We start from the raw sequence: 20,431 nt of genomic DNA, 5'->3' as shown, positions 1-20,431 counted from the left end.
CGCCCGGAAATAATGATATTTCCCCTAGCAAAAAGGGTGAACTCCCTGAAACACTGGGCATTGAGTAGGGAGAGGGGTTTTCTTGCAGGTTTGCCCAGCGAAAGCTAGATGGACTTCTCTCGTGCTCAGGATGGCAGTCATAAGTCAGACAATTGTCATATCAAATCAGCAGGAAGAGATCCAACATCGGAGGCCATGCAAAATTCCCTAGTAAATAGCAGGAAATCTTTCGAACTTAAATGTCAACCCGTTAGTCCACTTTTTAGTCTCTACTTAACCTTGAACCTTCTGAGTTCGAACGCTGTTGGTGCTGGCTTTGTAGATTTGTTGAAGCTAGGTGTCAGGTCATAAACCGTCAAAGAACTCTGTCATTTGTGTGCCTAGTTGTAGCACTCTCTGCCTGCATATAATCTAGTTCAAGTGGTGGGTAGTGACTCATGATTTGTGTCCATGTATTTTGATTGGCTTCTTGCTTTGAGCCGAAGCCATCTGGACGACCTGAGAAAGTTTGCTGCGGATCGCAATGGATGGCGGCAGATAATCTAAAGGAGTCGTAGCAACAGCCGGATATTGACATACATAATGGACAGAGCTAGAGAACAGCAGCGGAAGCATGTATAGCACGGCTGTGCATGTTGTACGCGTATCTGTGTTATTATTATTCTTGCTTTGTTTGTTTTGTTTGATTGGTTTGCTCAAAGAAATCCTCCGTTTTGTTGTCCGGGTCCTCTTTCAAGAGTTGCATGCCTTTGTCTAAGGTGACATCATAATTATGGTCAAAGTCATCGAAAAGAAAGGGAAAAATTCCAATTTTAAAGAAATCATGCGGGACTGCTCAAACCAGCACAGCCAAATACCTTGGTATTTGTCTGGACGAGTGCTTGAGCTGGGCAGGTCAAGTGGCTGCTGTAGTGAGGAAGGTGTCCTACAAACTCCGAGTCTTGCGCTACATCAGAGCAGATATCACCCGTGCGCAGTCCCTCCTTTACTACACAGCTTTTATCCTACCTGAACTACTCTACGCCTCGAACGCCTACTTCGCCAGCCTCTCAGCAAGCCTCAAACAGACCCTCATCAGACTGGATAAGCGCTGCATCCGCTGTATCACAACCCAGCCCTCGCGTGCCCACACTATGCAGCTGTATGCCCAACTCGGCATTTGTCCGGCTGTCGAGCGGGCGGATTGCAAGTTGCGGCTTCTCGTACACCGCATACTTCACGGCAATGTCAGTTTGCTGCTCAAATCATGCCTGGAATACAGTTCACTGCCACGTGCCACCAGAGGTCAGGATGCCTGCAATCTGCCCCTTCCCAACGTCCGCAGTACTTCGGGATCTCACAGACCAGTTTTTGCTGCTGCTAAGTTGTGGAATCTTTTGCCCTCGTCCTTTAAGTCATGCCCTACCACATGCCAATTCAAGCGTTTATTGGAAGTTTACTTTCATGGCTAATCCTAGGATGTTCCCTATCCCGAGAGTTCTCCATATTCACTGTTTTCTTTACTCCACCTATCCAGGTTATCTTAGATTTTATCCGTTTGAGGATGATTGTCCTTGTATTTCCAATGCATTCATAAAACAAACACAGAATGGATGTACTTCGGAATCTCACAGCCTAGCATTCCCCTCTAGTTGGCCTGACCTAGCACATCTCAACTCTCACGTCCATTGAAAGTCTACTTTCATGACCAATGTTGATGATCTAAGGAGAGATTCCTAGACTCACCGTTTTCTTCACTCCCCATAATCCAGGATAACTAATCTTGTTCTTAATCTTTCTCCCTTTCCATCATCATCATAACATTGGGCATAATTGCCCGTTTGACTTGCGATGTAAAATAAAAGCAATACAATACTGCGAATGTAACTGTTTATCACATACATATGCATTTAGTGGGCTGCAAGATACCACTCTCTGAGCATGTTACTGGCTTGGAGGTTTCTGGAAACCATCCTTTCTGGCACATTGTTGTTCCGTTCTGAGCAATTCCTGCATATCCTGCTGGTCTTGTCTCTAGCTCTGGAGGTGTGCAAGCTGCAACGAAGAATAGGAATATATCACACATCCACACGTATGCTCGCACGCACGCACACACACACACACACACACACACGGAGACACACACACACCCATGCAAATGCACATGCAAACACACACACACACTCACACTCACACACACACACATGCACGTGCACACACACACACACACACATACACACACACACATGCATGCACACACACACACACACACACATGCACACACACATACACATCCTGTAGAGCCACTGCCACAGGGGTCACGTGGGCCCCGGAGGGGCATCAGAGAGGAAGATGGAGCACGCAGCCTGATGACGCCGGAGATGGTGGGGCAAACGGAACCGGCGAGAACACACGCATACATGGCTGAACGAATTACGCTGCTGGGCAGTCGGGCGCGGGCCAGTCCTCGAGCACCGGTGACGACCGCGGCCTTGCACAGACCGAAAGCAGCGGGCACACACAGCACAGTGCGCAGCACAGCAGGCATCTTGCACATAGACTTGCCGGGGCTCGGGAGGCTGAGGCTGAGGTGCGGAACAGCGGTGAACAGCTAGACCACCCTTGCTGCGAAACCAACGCCCACAATCTCCACAGTGGCAAGCCCCTCGCTGCTCAGCAATCGGCTTTGCCCGCTCAACCACACATTTGTGGCGAGCACGATCTCCAGGGCGCGAGAATGACCGATTGCAATCCGCACATACCACTGGGTCAGGCTGAGGCACATTCTCCACAGGCTCGGCGTACATAGTCCGCCAGTCAGCACGGGACTCACAGGCGATAGGGTACCATTCCTTGGTGAGGCCACGAACTCTTAAGTCGGAGACAACGCAATCCTTCCAGCGCTTGCGAGGGCCATGTGCTGGGCGACGTGTGAGAAGTGAGCCAAACAGGATCTGTCTCGGCATCCGGCTACTGTCCATTCGAGCAACATGGCCCAGCCACTCTAGGCGACGCTGTGCGACCTTCACGCAGATGGTATCAGAGTCACCCCACATCTCCAACAGTTGGGCGTTGGTCGTGTGATTATTCCAGCAATCTCTGCGGGACACACCCAGGATGGAACGGATGCACCGCATATGAAAGACTGACAAACGTCTGAGATCGTGTTGCAATGGTGTCCAACACTCTGACCCATAGAGGAGGAGCGACAGCACACATGCATTAAACACACACCTCTTGATATGCAAATCAAGGTCAGGATTGCTGAAGATGGTTCCTTGCAAGGCGCCACAAGCACGAGAGGCATGCGCAATCCGAGCAGTGATGTCCTGTGTCGACCGGCCACCGCGATGAATGAGAGATCCCAGATACCGGAACTCCGAAACACACTCGATGACCGTGCCAGCTAGCTCGATTGGAGCGCAGTCCCCAGGCGAAACATCCCTACCTGCAACCAAGAACTGTGTCTTGGTAGCGCTAACTTTAAGCCCAAACTCAGCTGCGGTCGTGTCAAACACTGCAAGTGCCGTCTCCGCCCCTGCACGAGTCGTCGCGAAAAGTGCTGAGTCGTCTGCAAACTGTGACTCAGTGGCAATGGCAACCGGATCCGTCCTGGTAGGCTTGCGGTAAAGGTTATTGTCACCATCACAATGCCGGAACTCAAAACCAACACCGGGTACATCTCGGACTCGTCGCTGCCACACAGTCACCACCGCCCACATGAAGATGTTAAACAGCACAGGTGCCATGGTGCACCCCTGACGGAGACCATTCGTGACGCGGATAGGGTCAGTTGTCGTGTTCTCTACCCGAACCACCGCCGACATGTCAGTGTGAAAGGAACGGATCACGGCAAGCATGGGAGCAGGGATACCCGCTCGGGATAAGACTTCCCACAGGCAATCCCGAGGCACGGAATCATAGGCTTTCTTGAGGTCTATAAATACAAAGAAGCCTTTGCAGTCGTGCTCAATGGTCTTCTCGAGGAACTGCCGAACACTGAAAACCATATCTGTACAAGATCGGCCACGCCTGAAGCCACACTGAGACTCTGGGAGAAAATCTGCAGCCACGGACTGGAGACGAGTCTGGATGACGCTCGCCAGAACCTTGCCCACAACATCCAGCAGTGAGATACCCCGCCAATTATCACAGCGAGATAAATCCCCTTTCTTTGGGATGGGGACCAACGTGGCGTCCACCCACTCCTGCGGGACCACCCCAGCACGCCACACATCGCCAAACAGCTCCACAAGCTTGGCGGTGAGGTCAGGGCCACCCCTCTTCAGCATCTCAGGGAGGATGCCAGAGGCTCCAGCGGACTTGCCGTTCTGTAGGCGGGAGATAGCGCGGCTGACTTCACGGAGAGTCGGCGCCTCAGCAAGATGATCAGCCTCCTGTCGCTGTGGGATGTCGTCCAGGGCATTGCGATTCCATGCACTTGCCACGTTGAGAACACCGTCAAAGTGTCTTCCCCACCGGTGGCTCTGCTCCTCTGGTGAACTACAGATGTTACCGTTCTCATCCAGCACGGCGGAAGTGCGCACAGGGGCGAGGCCCCGGGTACAAGACTGGAGGTCATGGATGCACTTCCATACGACCGCTCCATTGAATCTCGACTCTGTGGCCGCCTGTGCCTTTGCCTTTATCCAGTCTACCCTAGCCGAGGATATGGAAGCACGCGCCCTGGATCTAGCCACCTTAAACGCTGTGTAGTGCGAGCAGTCGCGGCTCTGGCCACTACATAGCCAGTCGGTATAGCACCAATTCCGTTCATCTAGCAATGGCTGGATGGCTGACTCTGCCTCCCGAAACCAGTCTGGTTGGCGACGCCGGGAGAAGCCCAAGACAGACGCAGCAGACTTGTCGATAGCCGCCTTGACGTTGGACCATTTCTGATCTATGTCGTGCTGTTCTTGCCATGTATCTACAAGCTCAGTTGCAATGGTAGCTTGGTACCTTTCTGCAGGCGAAGGTGAGTCCGGGTCCGAGGTGCGCACCCGCAGCTGGGCAACATCATAACGGCGGCGCCGCACATTTGCCCGGTCGCGCTCCCGAACTAATCGTCCACACGGGAGTGCAAAAGTTAAACAGAGGAGTTGGTGGTCACTTCCACACTCAGCACTGCGCGCGACCGCAGTGTCCATACACCAACGGCGGTCCTCCTGGCGCACTAGAATGTAGTCGATACAGTGCCAGTTCAAAGTGCCTGGGTGCTGCCAAGTCCGCTTGAAGAGGTCTCGCTTGGGGAACCAGGTGTTACAAATACTCAACTGATTGAATGCAGCAAATGATAGCAGGTCAGCTCCTGAAGAGTTCAGTGCACCAAATCCATGCGGACCACGTACAGTGGACCACTCATCACCCTGCTCACTAGATCCAACTCGAGCATTGAAATCGCCAAGCACTACACAATGGTCAGTCTGGGGTACATCGTACAGAGTGCGTTGTAGATCGTCATAAAATAGTTCCTTGCATGCCCGCGACGCAGCAAACGTTGGAGCACATACACATGCACACATACACACATACTTGTACTTGAACTTGCTCACTGCAAAAACGTGTTACGTGGGTCTCCCCGGGGGAGTGGAGAGAGGCTCAAATTGAAATCTTGGAAAGATGACTCAATGGGCTATTTGATCTACCCAACCGCCAACACCCCTTGAAATCCCCAAACTCTGGGTGAACTTGGAAATGATCTCACTAATGAGCCCATCACTCCTGAGTAAGTGTGCGAGGACAAGGGGCAGAAAAAGAGTTGGGATTGACAGCCTCAGGGTATCCGCCCTGGTATCCAACTGCAGTTACCCCTGCCCCCAGTGAAGGTAATGCTTGCTACTAGTGTGGGTGGCTAAATGAGAGCGGATCTGACATAGCACCATTGATTACACAAGAGTTAATCTAGACAAAAGGAGTCCATGATTAACAGGTATGTAGACGGCAAATAGAAAATATATGAACCCGGAAACCTGCAAAGGTGGCAGGTACAACAACACACCTTCAAGTGTCCGAGCCCGATTACCCACAAAATAAACGAGCTGGCACACATAAGCACCCAAATACACACACACACACATACACACATGCACACACACACACACACACACACACACACACACACACACACACACACATGCACATGCACACACACACACACTCACACACACAAACACACACACACACACACACACAAACACGATCACACACACACACACACACACACACACACACACACACACACACACACACACACACACACACACACACACACATATATACCCACACTCACGCACACACACACACACACACACACACACACACACACACACACACACACACACACACACACACACACACATACACACACGCACATGCCTACAAGAGTCTTTCCTAACAGTTAGTTGCAACCACATCCCAACTGACTTGCATTGGATGTGCTGTGAGCAGCCTGTACGTTCTGCATGGTCATGTTAAGCCGTGTTCAACTAGGTTTGGTTGTGGTGTTGCTGTGAGCGCTAAGAATTTGAACACACCAATAAAATAACCTACCTTGACAGTGCCTTCCATCACCGGTAAATCCGGGAAGACAAGTGCAAGTAAAAGTGCTGTGTGTGTTTAAGCACAGCGCATCTTTGTGACAGCCGTGAGAGGTTCCCTTGCATGCATCCTGATCTGTAGCAGTGAACACACATAGAACAGATGAACATACTCACGTCCTCTTGCCATAGTTGGGGCATGGTGGGCACACACAATGTACGGCCTTCCAATCTGAAAATCTGCAGGATAGCCTGGATACACCCAATGTACCCTCTCATTTAGCAACAACAAAATCAGATGGAAAGTGAAAGAGACTTGCGCAAGATGATCACTCTATCCAAGTACACGAGGAAGCCATGTGAATCGACCCCTGATGCACATCTGATGCTCATCCGCTCTGCACTACACAGTTAAGGTAAGTAGTTCACAAGCAGTATTTTCAGTGAAGACTGTAGAGTAATGAATACACACCATCAGGGATGTTCTTTTACTTCTCAACATGTCCCTTTCGCAAGCGAGAGCAACTGCCTCAGACAGAATGCACTGGCTCAAAGTTGCTGCTAGATACACCACCCCCATTTGATTTTTCAGATGGGCAATATGCGTACTGTATTATTGGCCTTAATGGTTTTAAGATGAAAAAAGCACATGGATGAATAAAATGAGTACCAAGTACCTGCAACTCATTTGTCTTTACAGGATTGGAAGAACTTCAAATTCAAAGGATCATTCAGGGAGGTGAACTGCCCGAAACAAGAAAAAACCCAGACCCTCCAGGACTCAGAACCGGGACCTTGCTTGTCAGGAGCAATGCTCTAATCACCTGAGCCATGGAGCCAGGCCGCACCTAGAAGGCGCTGACAAGTTCTTCAGTCCAAAGGCAGCAGCTCACAACACGTTCCACGCAAACAGTTCACTCCCCCGACTGATCCTTTGAGCTCCTTTGTTGTTTGGAATCATTGTAATGGCTACCAAGGGTCTCAAAGTGCCCGCTGAGGGTGCATGGAAACGAAGAGGAGAGATGATTGCATGCATAAATGCTGACTGAGTAATGCGACCGGAGATTATCAGGATACTAACAAAACCTAAACCATGGATGTACAACACTGCAGAGATTCGGAGCTGTGAACACCTCTCTTAGGGCTACTTCTGGGGAGTTTGAAAGAATTGAAAACGTGACGCCATGATGAACTTACGGACAGCTGACGGATATAGGTGAACTGTGAACAAAAAATAGACAAATTGCCACAACATGGTTATGAAATGAAATAGCGTTAGAAACCGTAGTGAAAAGTTATGTTTTCCCTCTTGAATAGAGGCAAACCTTCAGGAACAACCTGTCTTCCACAATAACCCACTACCGTATTTTCCGGAGTATAGTGCGCACTTTAGATGTGCTATTTTAGGCCCTAAATCGCAGGTGCGCACTATGCTCTGAATATGAAATGCATGTACTTCAATGAAGATTGAAGTGCGCACCCTCAATGAAGATTGAGGGTGCGCGTTATACAAAGGTGCGCACTATACTCCGGAAAATAGGGTACCAATACACAAAAGAAAAAGATTGTAAAATCGTAAATTTTGGTATAGATATGACGTCCCAATAAGCTAATATGGACAAATCATGGACAGCGAATATCCAACTCTACATTTATGTTTTAACCCTTTGAGGGCGAAGGACGATTATATCCGATTTTTAAGGTATGGCTGGATTCCTAGAGACGAGTATATCCGTTTTTGAGAAAATTGCGATATCGATATATTTTTAGGTGCTTGAAGTCGCTCATATGTTACTCAAACAAGTACGATCTGATTCTTCGTCAAGGTGAGACTTGTCGCAGTCGATCCGCGTTGGTCCCGTTGAGAACCGGCCGCATTTGAGTATACTCAGAGAATGCGCCGTTCGAGAAGTTATTTGGAATTTGAAACTAACTTGTTAATTCCTCCGCGTCATTAAAATTGTCGCTTCGCACATCGCAATATTTGAGACTTGGCTCGTCTTAGTCAGACTGTCGGAATCGCTGTTTTTTTTTGTGTTCAAACACTGGTGCCACCCTTCCTGCGCAATGTCTACTTGTCACTGAAGCCGTGGTGGTCTCGGACCTTGTCGGAGCTCTCTTCCGCACCGAGCAAATTCATCACGCTCCGCACTATTCCGCCCCAGAGAGCATTTCGTTTTCTGGAGTTCGTGCCGTCCCACATCGTTTGCGTCGGCATTTATCAAGACTGCAAGCTCGGGTATAAGAATCCTGGTATCTCTCCTGAATACGAAATGCTGAAGTTGACGATGGCAAGAACAAAGCGGTCTCAAATTCCTAAAATGTGCTACTTGTGGCGCTACTTGTGGCGCATGTTGCTGCGAAGGTAGCAGGTCTGAAAACACCAACAAAATCAGCGAAGCGCTTGCCAAGGAAAGAAGGTGCGAAACTACTTACCCTATCCCGCTGAAAGGTCGCTACAGTGTACTTGAAAAATGCTAGCTTGCCTTCTTCGCCTGCCACCTGGAGGCATGGATCGCTTGAAAACGAAGTTTTTTGACCTGAATTTGACCGCGCGTCTTGTTTCAAATCTTTATTCTCACGATAGCCAGTGGCCAATAAGAGATAATAGTGTAAGAAAGGAGAAAGAGTGAGGAAGAATTGGGTGGGCAGGGCCTAGGGGTTAATGACTACATAAGTGTACGGGCAGGGGTGGTCGCCACACGAGCATACAGAGTTGTGTACTTAAGTGTACGGGCAGGGGTGGTCACTACACGAGCATATAGAGTTGTGCAACAGCAGGGATATATCGGATTTGAAGGGAGTACGAGAATGGATTTCGCGAAGCTGGGTGGGCAAGCAATTAAAGTAATGAAGGGCCTTGTACAGGGGAGAATGGAGACAGCGGTCAGTCAGAGTTGGGAAGTGTCAAGTACGAGAGCGACGTAAATTATACGAAGGTTGCACGTTGCTAGCAGTATGGAGCGAGAGTATATGTGGTGGGGCATAATTGTGGCGCAGAGAATGCGCGAAGAGTATATGTTTAAAGCATGAAAATAATGTTGGCCATTTGATGCGATGCAAAAGGTGGGAGTGTTCTAAGTGTGTGTAAAGGGGAAGGTGGAGACATATTCTGGCGGCTTTCCGCTGGAGCCGTTCTAGCCTGTCAAGGGAAGCGTGTGACAACGGTGTGAGAGCATTGCTCGCATATGAGAATATAGGTAGTATGTATGTCTGATAGATGTGAGATAAAGAATCACTGGTGAGTTTAGACCTTAGTCTAAAAAGAATATTGAAAGACTTGAGTGACTTTTTGACTATGTATCTGGCTTGAGCTTCGCACAGCCAACTCACCCCAACGTCCACTCGTAGTCTGCGCCACCTACCGACCTCCTGGTGGTACCCTGGCGGATATCCAGGCATATTCTGAAGGTCTGGAAGACTGCCTTCTGTCGCTTAATCTACCTGTATCCACACTACTCCTCACCGGTGACTTCAATGCCCATAAGTCGAGCTGGTTGGCTGGTGATCGGACAACCCCGGTGGGTCAGTGCCTTGAAACCGCCTTCAGGTGCTTCGGATTAGAGCAACTGGTCAACTTCCCTACACACTGGAGCCCAAGTGGCCGGTCATCTTGCTTGGACCTCATCGTCACAAATTCACCCCAGCAGTTCCTCTCCGTTGGTTCAGCCGCTCCACTGGGTAGCTCTGACCACGTGCAGCTCATCTGTCGAGTCCGTCTCCCTGTCACGTCCAAAAATCCAACCCTACAACATCACTTCCTCCCAACATCTACCCCTACACCCCCAGGTTATAATTTCAAGTTGGTGCCACGTTGCGTATGGGATGACCTGAATGCTGAACTTGCTGATGTCCACTGGAAATGTCACCTCCGCAGCTTGCACGTGGATGATGCTCTTTCGTCTTTCCACTCTTTTCTTAGCAGGGCCATGGAGAAGCACCTCGGGTACTTCTCCCGGCGTCCACTCTCCCCCTCATGCCGACGTTTAGGTCAGCCACCTTGGGTTGATGCCCCCCTCCGTGCCGCCATTAAGGCAAAGCACGATTTCTACAGTGTGTGTAAGAAATACCCAACCCAGCTTAACATGCATGCATATCGATCTCAACGGAACTTGGTGAAGAGTCTGACTCGATCGAAATACCGGGGATACATTCGGTCCGTACAAGCTACGCTGCAGGACAAAAACCGCCCATCACTGTTTCAGTTCGTAAACAAATTAAAAAATCATAAAGTATCTCGTGACATCCCGACACTCACCATTAGTTCTACACAGCAGGCTACTACCTCTTCAGCTAAAGCCACTGCATTGAACTCTCAGTTCGCCTCAGTGGCCGTGCCTGATGACCCTTCTCTACCCATTCCCCCCATTGCCGAGGAGTCGGGTGAGGCTGACCGCCTCATATCTGTCTTTACTACGACTGCTGCCATCCGACGTTACATTCGAAAGCTCCCGTCTGACAAGGCGCCAGGCCCAGACGGCATCACTAATCTCGTATTAAAGTCCCTTGCGCCCTCAATAGCATACCTCTTATGTCTGATTTTCAACCTATCATTCCGCACTGGTCGTTTTCCCTCTGCATGGAAACAGCTAATGTTATAACGATCTACAAGAAAGGGTCCCGCCACGAAGCATCAAACTACCGTCCGATATCTTTACTGTCCTGTATTTCCAAACTCTGTGAGCGCGTTTTCTACGACCAATTGTACTGTCATGTCTCGTCACGTTTGAGTTCAGCTCAGTCCGGATTTCGCAGAGGCGATTCTACCACCCTCCAGCTGACGCGCCTGGTGCAATTAGTGTGTCGACATCGGGATGCTGGAGACCTAGTCGGGATCTGTTTTTTCGATCTTGCCAAGGCCTTCGATACTGTCTGGCACCGGGGGCTTTTGGCCAAGCTTCGTGGATCGTTTACTGTAGACGGCAATCCCCTGCTATGGCTGACATCTTACCTAACTGGGCGAACGCAGTACGTCACGGTACATGGGACGTCCTCAGCCGACACAACAGTACTATCCGGAGTTCCCCAGGGTTCCATCCTCGGCCCCCTTCTTTTTATCTTATACGTCAATGATCTGCCCGCAGCTGCCCCGGGCACATCACTATTCGCAGACGACACAACGCTCCTACGGGCATCTCCTAACATCACTGGCCTGATGAGTAACCTAGCTAACGGGATTCAAAGAGTAATTTCCTGGATGTCGTCTTGGCGGTTATCGCCCAATCTGTCTAAAACTAAAATCATGCTCTTTCCTTCTCAGCCTGATGTTCCGCCCCTCCTCCATCCCACTTTCCCCCAGCCTATAGACATAGTCACCAGCCATAAGCATCTTGGCATTTTCATTGACTAATCTTTCATGGGACCCCCACATCGATTACATATGTAAACGATCAAGTTCATCTTTAGGAATCCTCTCTTCTCACTGTTACCATCTCCCAATCTCTTGTAAACTCCTCTTTTACTCAGCTTACATACGCCCCATTTTTGATTATGCAGATACTGCTTGGGCTGGAATTTCCACAACCCGTGCTGAAAAGCTCGAAATTCAGCACAAAAAAGTTCTAAAAATCCTCCTCCGGAAACCCCGCATGCTCCCATCTTCCACCCGTTATGCCCTTGCTCACACTACCCCTTTGTCTAAGAGACGTAATTCACATCTTGTCACCCTTATCCATTCTCTCAAAGTCAATCTGTGTCCACCTCACCTCCACTGTTTCAACTGGTTTTCTTCCCGTAGCACGAGAAACTCCCTTTCCCTTCCGAAACCCAAGTCCTCCTTTCTACTTCACTCTCCCCTTTTCACTGCGTACTCTGCGTGGCTGGCACTTCCCCAAGAAGCTAAGGACCTTTCTTCCCTCCGCCTTTTTAAGAGCCTTGTCGCGCCTTGACTTTGATTTTGCGTTTCTCATTTCGTTGCAATCACTACTTATCCATGCCGGTTCCTTTTTTCTTCTCCTCCCCTTCTCACTTCCTTGCTGTGGTTGGCTAACACCCTCTCTCTTTGTATTGGCCGGTGTTCTCACTGTGCTATGAGATGCTGCAATAAATAAATAAATAAAAATAAATTATTCAACGTGCTCCGTCCAACGGAGGTCATGCTGAAAGATTATTCCGAGGTGTTTGTATTTTTGTGCTACGGTAAGCGGACTATTCCTGAGGGTGATCTGGGGTAGCTGTTCAGGGGGGCGGTTATTGTGGTAGAACGGGAGGATGACTGTTTTCTTTGTGTTAACCAGCAGGTGCCATCTTTGAAGCCAGTCTCCAGCTGCTGTGACACTCTGTTGTAGGTTTCGGGTGCAGTCTTGAAGAGTTCTCGCTATGGAAATCAGAGCGGTGTCATCTGCAAATTGGCTACAGGTGGTGCCGGGATTCTCACATGCGTGTGAAAGGTCTATGGTGTAGACAAGGAATAGAAGCGGCCCAAGAACAGATCCCTGAGGAACGCCGGCAGGGATCTGAAGGAAAGGCGATAGGTCGCCATCCACCTGGACCCTCTGCCGACGCCCCAACAGGTACCGTCGGAACCACTCCAGGGCGTTGCCCTGGACACCATAGTGGGAGAGTTTCGCTAGAAGGCCTGAATGCCACACCCGATCGAAGGCCTTGCTTAGATCAAAAAAGCAGGCATTAACCTGTTTCCCGTCGCCTCTCGCAGTGGAGAGGGTATGGACGAGACGGGCGAGCTGCTGCTCAGTGCCGTCTTTCTTACGGAATCCGGACTGCTGGTTGGGCAGGTGGGGTGTGATGTGCTTGTAGAGGAGTTGATGTGCAATTTTTCTTGGATTTTTGATGCAGTGCTGAAGAGAGAGATGGGTCTATTGTTTGTTGGTTGGGTTGGGTCGTTCAGCGTATTGCTGAATGCTGAAGGGTCTGCCTCAAACTCTGATGAAGGCGTCAACCTTAGCTGCAAGGGCAGCGAAGCGCGGGGCCACAAACTAAAGCTTGGTCTGTCGACAATGCTCTGCCTCAATTTCTAGCTGATTTCTTTGCCCTTCGAGTGGACAAAATAAATTCGAAAAATCGCTCTGGGAAGCGACAATTTTAATGACACGGAGGAAGTACTTTGTTGAGAGTGCCGATGGCAAGTAACCTGTCAAATGTCTCCTTGTCTGAAGCCCTCGGCATTATCTTTATGAGCAGCGATAGCGAGGATGAACAGTGTGATCCTCTTAACTTTTCTGAGAGTGACAGCGAGGTCGATGTTGGCTAAATTCGTGTCGATACCGCTGACGCATTTGAAATTGTAATGACAAGTTTGCAGATACTGATACTCAAGGTGTTGTTGACCACACTGGTGGTAATGACGACCATTCTGACCTCGAAATTGGATATAAGATGTTAGATTTTTTGGTTTTTGTTGCCCACTGATGTCAATGTCTCTTTAGAATCAAACTTTAGGACACTATATCAATTTTTGAAAATCCCCATTTTCGGAGAAAATCGCAACATACACCTATTTTGAATTGACCAGTCTGACTTCTATAATGAATGTATGACGTAGAAACTTTGGTTTTTGTTGCCTACTGACGTCTATGTCTGTTTAGAACCAAATTTTATGACACTAGATCAATTTTTGCAAATACCGATTTTTCGCCTGAAAATGGTAGGAATCCAGGTGGTTTTGGGTAGTCCTCAAAGGGTTAAAAAACAGTTTGTACATTGTTCTACTATAGTTGAGCTGTGCCTAAATAAATGGGAAAATATTTAAAATTATTATTCTATAGTGCACTACACTACGCTACGCTACGCTACGCTACACTACACTACGCCACACTACGCTACACTACGCTACACTACACTACACTACACTACGCTACACTACACTACACTACACTACACTACACTACACTACCCTACACTACACTACACTACACTACGCTACACTACACTACACTACACTACACTACACTACGCTACACTACACTACACTACACTACACTACACTACACTACACCACACCACACCACACCACGCCACGCCACGCTACACTACACTACACTACACTACACCACACCACACCACACCACACCACACCACACCACACCTACACTACACTACCCTACGCTACACTACACTACACTACACTACACTACACTACACTACACTACACTACACCACACCACACCACACCACACCACACCTACACTACACTACACTACACTACGCTACGCTATGCTACACTACACTACACTACACTACTCTACACTACACTACACTACACTACTCTACGCTACACTACACTACACTACACTACACTACACTACACTACACCACACCACGCTACGCTACGCTATGCTACACAACACTACACTACACTACACTACACTACACTACACTACACTACACTACACTACACTACACTACACTACACTACACTACGCTACGCTACGCTACACTACACTAATATATGGTGCAAACTGAAATTTAATTCTGCCTTGAGTGTGCTTTTCAGCGTTTGTGCTCACAGAAGTGGCGAAACAATGAAATTTCTAAGTAGAAGGAAAAGATGTATAAGCAAGACCCCGCCCCCCCCCCCCACACACACACACTTACTGTGCACAGCAAGAGGTGCGTACAAAATATACCTAAGTGTTAGGGACTTGCGGATCTATTATTGCTGCCTCTCACAAGCTTTCTTTGGCAGTTTGCAGCACACCGTTACGCTATCCACGTGGGGATGACTTTTCGTAATGTGGCTAACAGCGACAATGAACTTTTAACTCTTTGCTGCCCACGCATACTGTATAGCAGGAAATTTTCGGACGGAAATTATTTTCGGACGATTTCGTACACGGCCTCTTTTGTACTAAAATTAATTCCGTACTAAAATGTGTTCCTGTGAAGTTATGTACACTATACATGCGTACCGCATGCAAACACGTGCATTTAGCATGCAGCAGTGTACGAAAGTAAAATCCGTCCGAAAGGTCGAAATTCGGCTTTGTCCGAAAATCTTTCCGTCCGAAAATGTCCTGCTATACAGTACTTGAACCGACATACGTCTATCAGTTCGACAGAGCATTGAAAAAGCGACATGTCGATCAAATTGAGTTCGCTAGATTCCTTGGGATACATTGCTTCCAGAATACACGGTAATACATGTCAAACAAGTAACGTAGCTGCGTGATGTCTGCGGCCTTCATCCTATTCATAGCTATATTAAAATTATTATCTCCACGTTGATTATTTAGAAATATATAGGTTTACATTTGACAATATGCTTCGTGTTGGAGCTATGAGTAATTTTCTTCCTGCTGGTCTGGGTATGCCGAAAACATATACATTTAAATGGGCAGCAAAGGGTTTTAAAAAACAACTTCAAGAAGTCAAAGAACACACAATGTGTCACAGAATAATAGAATAATTGAATACAGAGAAATTTGAACTCACTTGAAATCTTGGGACCTGGCAGTTCACCTGCTTTCAAAGCTGAATGAAGAAAAAACACACATTAAAAACACATTTGCAGATATTTTGCAGATATTTGCAGATATTTGCACTAGCCTGGTTGAAAGCACACTGTGAAATTCTGGCTTTGCATGACGTAGAATCAGCTAATAGTTATCGCTGTGGACGTTCGTAAACATGTTTGGGGGCGGGGGAATTCTTGTTTCCTTGCCGACATGACTATTATTGTGCATAATATTCTGAAGTTGCATGCGCTTGACTTACAGCAGGGAGGCCTAGCATAAAAAGGACGACCACTACACTGGCAACTCTTAAGCCTCAGGACCGCCCCGATTTATGCATGTCGACATACTGTAAGACATGTATATATAACGAGGAAGCAAATCTAACGTTTTAACGGATGACATTTCTTCGTTATAATAAGATCCGTTGAGGCCGTACTGCTTCATATATGTTGTGTGTGGATATGGCAGAATACTGCAAGATCGTTAACATATCTTCTCGTTAACCTATGAATTTTGGACAATCGTTAAATTTGCGACTCGTTATAATAACATGTCTTACAGTATGGCGTAGCTGGCCTGCACCGGGTTGGAGGTCAGCAGGTCATAATGGCCATGATTGCGATTAGGCAAAGCCCGATTTTTGCCAGTGAAGCTTCGATATTTTGCCGCAAAAAATTCGGACTCATTGTCGAGATTTTGCTTTCATATTGCCAGGCCACTCGATATTTTGCTCCCTTTTTGCTCCAAATTTGTGTCACGTGTGGGAAAACTGACCGAAAGTGGGTCAAGTGTTAGCAAAAATGAAAAAAAAGTGAGTCACGTGTTGGTAAAACTGTGCGAAAATGAGTCACGTGCACCGTATAAGTGTAAAATCTCCCAATTTCCAGCGAACACACCGATATTTAGCTACGTTTTGCCAGCAAATTCCCTTTCAAATTTCTTCGATATTTTGCTAGCAGAATTGCTGGCAAGAGCGGGCTATTCCTAATTGCGATTGCCAGCTGCATAGAGCAGGGATCATGTAGAACTTCTAAATCTGGCGTCTAAACACATCGTTCCGACTCCTGATGTCTCGTGCCGTTGTCCTAGATGCTAGAACTCCCTTTTATGCTGTGATTGCAGGCCTTTGCAAGCTCTTGCAGTGCATACGGCGTGCTTCTCTTTGGACCACAGGCATGTGTTCTCTGCTACCCCTGATTGAAAAGTGTCCGAGGGTCTGCCCAAAATCCTCAAAGTTACAGCTAGATGAAGAGTGTTTCATGTGACATGCTCCACCACATAGCACACAGCATACAGTATACATGGCATGCGAACATATCACCGGCACTGCATGAGTTAAACGAATGGAGGGTGAGATTTCGTTCTAGCGACTACGACGAGCAGACTCACGTATGCATGCTCTCTTGAACATCCATGTCCCATTGGCACACACTGAGAATGGCATGCCAACCAATCTAAAGCCACTGTTGCAATTGAAGCGGGCTATCCGAGAAGTGACAGTTGCCTCCCCATTTAATATTGTTGGTTGTCCACACCAAGCTTCTGCAATGCACCAGATAAGACAAGAGAAAATGACAAGTCGGAATTTTAGAACAATCGAGTCCTGTTCTTGGCCGCTAATGACTCTATGCTTCACTGAGGAGACATGTGGTTGTTTTGGAGCACAATCAACTAAGCTCGACATGCCAACCAAACCCAGTCCCCACTCACACAAGGAACACCGGAGCATAGACGATGCAAAGCATACCGTTTAAGTTGAAAAACGGAAAGAGAGTGAAACGCTAAGAACTAGCAGAGTTGAGTAGAAAGAGCACGTAGAGAGAGGTGAGAAAGGTGTGAAACTCCATTGGCATACCAAGGCCTACACAGCAAGCTGCCTGGAGATTAAGAACTACACTCCCTCGCACTGGCTTGGCTTTAGCCCTCTTTCTGGTTAGCGTCAAAGCTACTGGCACTCGTGCAACGCTCGCTGAGCTTTTCACAGAGATTCTGAATTTGATGCTGTGAGCCAGTTTAGAAAGATGCATTGTTCCTCACAGTACTTGCGATTGGTTGCGTCCGTGGTTCTGAGCTCCTCTGAGGACAGTCGGGAGACCCTAATAAAGTCAAAAACTGCTAGCTCTGTCCAGATTACATCCAGTGATATGCATATGCGTGTATAAGGGGGGGGGGGGGCTAAGAGCTTTGGAATGCACCAAAAATCGTTATACTGGCACAAAAGCAGCAAACCTATGCATGCACTTGCTTAACCCATTGAACACTCATGACGTCTGTAGACGTCATTGAAATGCCCCCCCCCCTCCATGCGCAGATGATGTCTATAGACGTCATGTGGTATTATAGTGATTTCTGGCACTATCTGGTGTGTAGAAGCACAGTTAGGGGCCGTTTACATGAGAAAAATAAGCCCGGGCTTCTTCAACCCTAGGCTTACGATAAGCCCGCCTTGATCTGTCACCCAGTCATTTTAGAGCGCGCGTTTACATGGTCAGGCGGGCTTATTCAGCTCGCCCCGAGCTGAACTAGCCCTACCCTTGACCCCCGAGCTTATCCAACCCCCAGGGCTTATTTTGTCATGTAAATGGTCAAGAAGGGCCTATAAGCGAGTTTTTCCGTATTTTTCGATTTTGCCTCGTGAACCTGAGAGAACGTGGCCGTGGACAGTGAGTGCGTCTCTTTTATTTATTTTTTGGTATGTTTTCTTCTGGTTTTTGTCCAGTGGAAGGTCCTAGCCCATTCTTCACCTTCTCGAAAAATAAGTGACAATTGGAAAGGCAGTAGAAACCTGAGACGGCATTTCTTGATCCAAATTTCATCAGACACGAACATTTACCATCGCGTTCATGTGCGATTTGAAAAATAAAATGCACGCAGAACTCGCAGTCACTCACCTGAACTCAGCCCCGTACAACCGTCATGTAAACGGTTGAAAAATGAGCCCGAGGCGAATAAGCCCGGGCTTATTTTCCTCATGTAAATGGCCTCTAAGTTGGACCATGATACTCCCCTCGTGTACGATAGGTCGCTGGTACGAATCCCGCTTGGGAACACTTGGGTCTTTTTCTTCTCTTTTGAGCCATCTTTCAGCTGCAATTGTGTGCTTTTAGCGTATTTCTCACAATTTGTACAAACGTGCTTCCCCTGTTATGCTGCGCTACTCTTTTGGGGGACTGTATCGATTCTGTCACCCAGTAGGGCTGAATTTAAAGTTTTAAACATCCTTCCTTCCTTCCTTCTTCCACTGCCATGACTTGCCATGTGGCCCCATACGGGGCAAACCAGGAGACGTATTGTCCACCGGGCGGGGAACGCCATACTCAGCGCGCGCGGGCCGCGCGAACAGCGTTACACTTGTGTCTGGCAATATCCTGTAGCCGACGAAAATTTGAACATGCAGTTGCGCTCACTGAAATCCGACCCAACGTACAAACCTGGCGCCCTCAACTTCCACGGCCCTTGACGCCCTGGAAGTGGAACGAATGCGGCTGGATGTACACATGTAGACATACAATGATATAAACGGAACTGGTCGAGGGTGCCAGCTTTTCACTTTGGGTCGGATTTCAGTGAGTGCAACTGTACATACAGATTGAGTATAGAACTCTTCCTCTCCTCTCCTCCATGCGCTCTCACAGCCGACTTAATGCTACCCTCAGTAGCCATTACACACACCAACCAAGGAAGGGTTGCAGGTAGATACTGAAATTCCTCCTGACAGCTGTTTCGCCTTCATAAGGCTCATCAGAGAAGGTGATATTGAATAGGATGATATCAGGTGGAGATGGTCAGATTTATACTACAAAACATGGGCGCAAGATTACGGGCAAAGTGTGAGAATGAGAAGTTACAATTCTCCAGCAACACAGTGCTAGGGGTTCCAAGAAAATGGCAGGTGAGTAATCCAATCACAAGCTGGAACCCTTCTTGGAACCCCTGGCACTGTGTTGCTGGAGAGGTTAGCAGCTTGTGATTGGATTACTCACCTGCCATTTTCTTGGAACCCCTGGCACTGTGTTGCTGGAGAATTGTAACTTCTCATTCTCACACTTTGCCCGTAATCTTGCGCCCATGTTTTGTAGTGTAAATCTGACCATCTCCACCTAATATCATCCTTCTCTGATAAGCCTTATGAAGGCGAAACAGCTGTCAGAAGGAATTTCAGTATCTGCCTGCAACCCTTCCTTGGTTGGTGTGTGTAATGGCTACTGAGTCGGCTGTGAGAGCGCATGGAGGAGAGGAGAGGAAGAGTTCTTTACATTTTATTGGCCAAATAGTACCGTTCACCATTTGAAATAAGATTGAGTACATACATATTATATACGTATGCCCACGCACACGCACACACACACACACACACACACACACACACACACACACACACACACACACACACACACACACACACACACACACACACACACACACTACTACTACTACTACTACTACTACTACTACTACTACTACTACTACTACTACTACTATTGACAGCTGCTAGAATTGGCC

The 20,431-nt window shown here is 48.0% G+C and overlaps 1 protein-coding gene and 1 long non-coding RNA gene across 2 annotated transcripts; both read right to left on the bottom strand.

Moving 5' to 3' along the window:
* Window positions 1–3,063: 3,063 nt before the first annotated feature.
* On the bottom strand, window positions 3,064–6,448 carry LOC135827892 (uncharacterized). Its single transcript, XM_065340329.1, has 3 exons — window positions 6,403–6,448; window positions 3,214–5,038; window positions 3,064–3,166 (listed from the first exon to the last, which is right to left on the bottom strand). Exons 1-3 carry the CDS (start codon window positions 6,446–6,448, stop codon window positions 3,064–3,066), a joined length of 1,974 nt encoding a protein of 657 aa, XP_065196401.1.
* Window positions 6,449–6,528: 80 nt separating this feature from the next.
* LOC135828638 (uncharacterized) lies at window positions 6,529–17,413 on the bottom strand. Its single transcript, XR_010555733.1, has 4 exons — window positions 17,318–17,413; window positions 15,906–15,944; window positions 7,713–7,736; window positions 6,529–6,651 (listed from the first exon to the last, which is right to left on the bottom strand). It is a non-coding gene; the product is annotated as an uncharacterized LOC135828638 (long non-coding RNA).
* Between the last annotated feature and the right edge of the window lie 3,018 nt (window positions 17,414–20,431).

Source organism: Sycon ciliatum, chromosome 12 (assembly GCF_964019385.1).
Source record: "Sycon ciliatum chromosome 12, ocSycCili1.1, whole genome shotgun sequence".
NCBI classification, from domain to species: Eukaryota; Metazoa; Porifera; class Calcarea; order Leucosolenida; family Sycettidae; genus Sycon; species Sycon ciliatum.
Note: the sequence above shows the minus strand (reverse complement) of the source record. Positions and strands in the feature narration are given on the sequence as shown.

Excerpts from the sequence above, each read along its gene's own strand:
- LOC135827892 (XM_065340329.1), bottom strand. The coding sequence starts at position 6,448 with ATGACCATGCAGAACGTACAGGCTGCTCACAGCACATCCAATGCAA. Across the intron at positions 5,039-6,402 it reads TCACAGCACATCCAATGCAA|TTCGGGAGCGCGACCGGGCA; the intron begins GTCAGTTGGGAT and ends GTGGACGATTAG. Across the intron at positions 3,167-3,213 it reads CTTGATTTGCATATCAAGAG|AGTGTTGGACACCATTGCAA; the intron begins GTGTGTGTTTAA and ends TCTATGGGTCAG.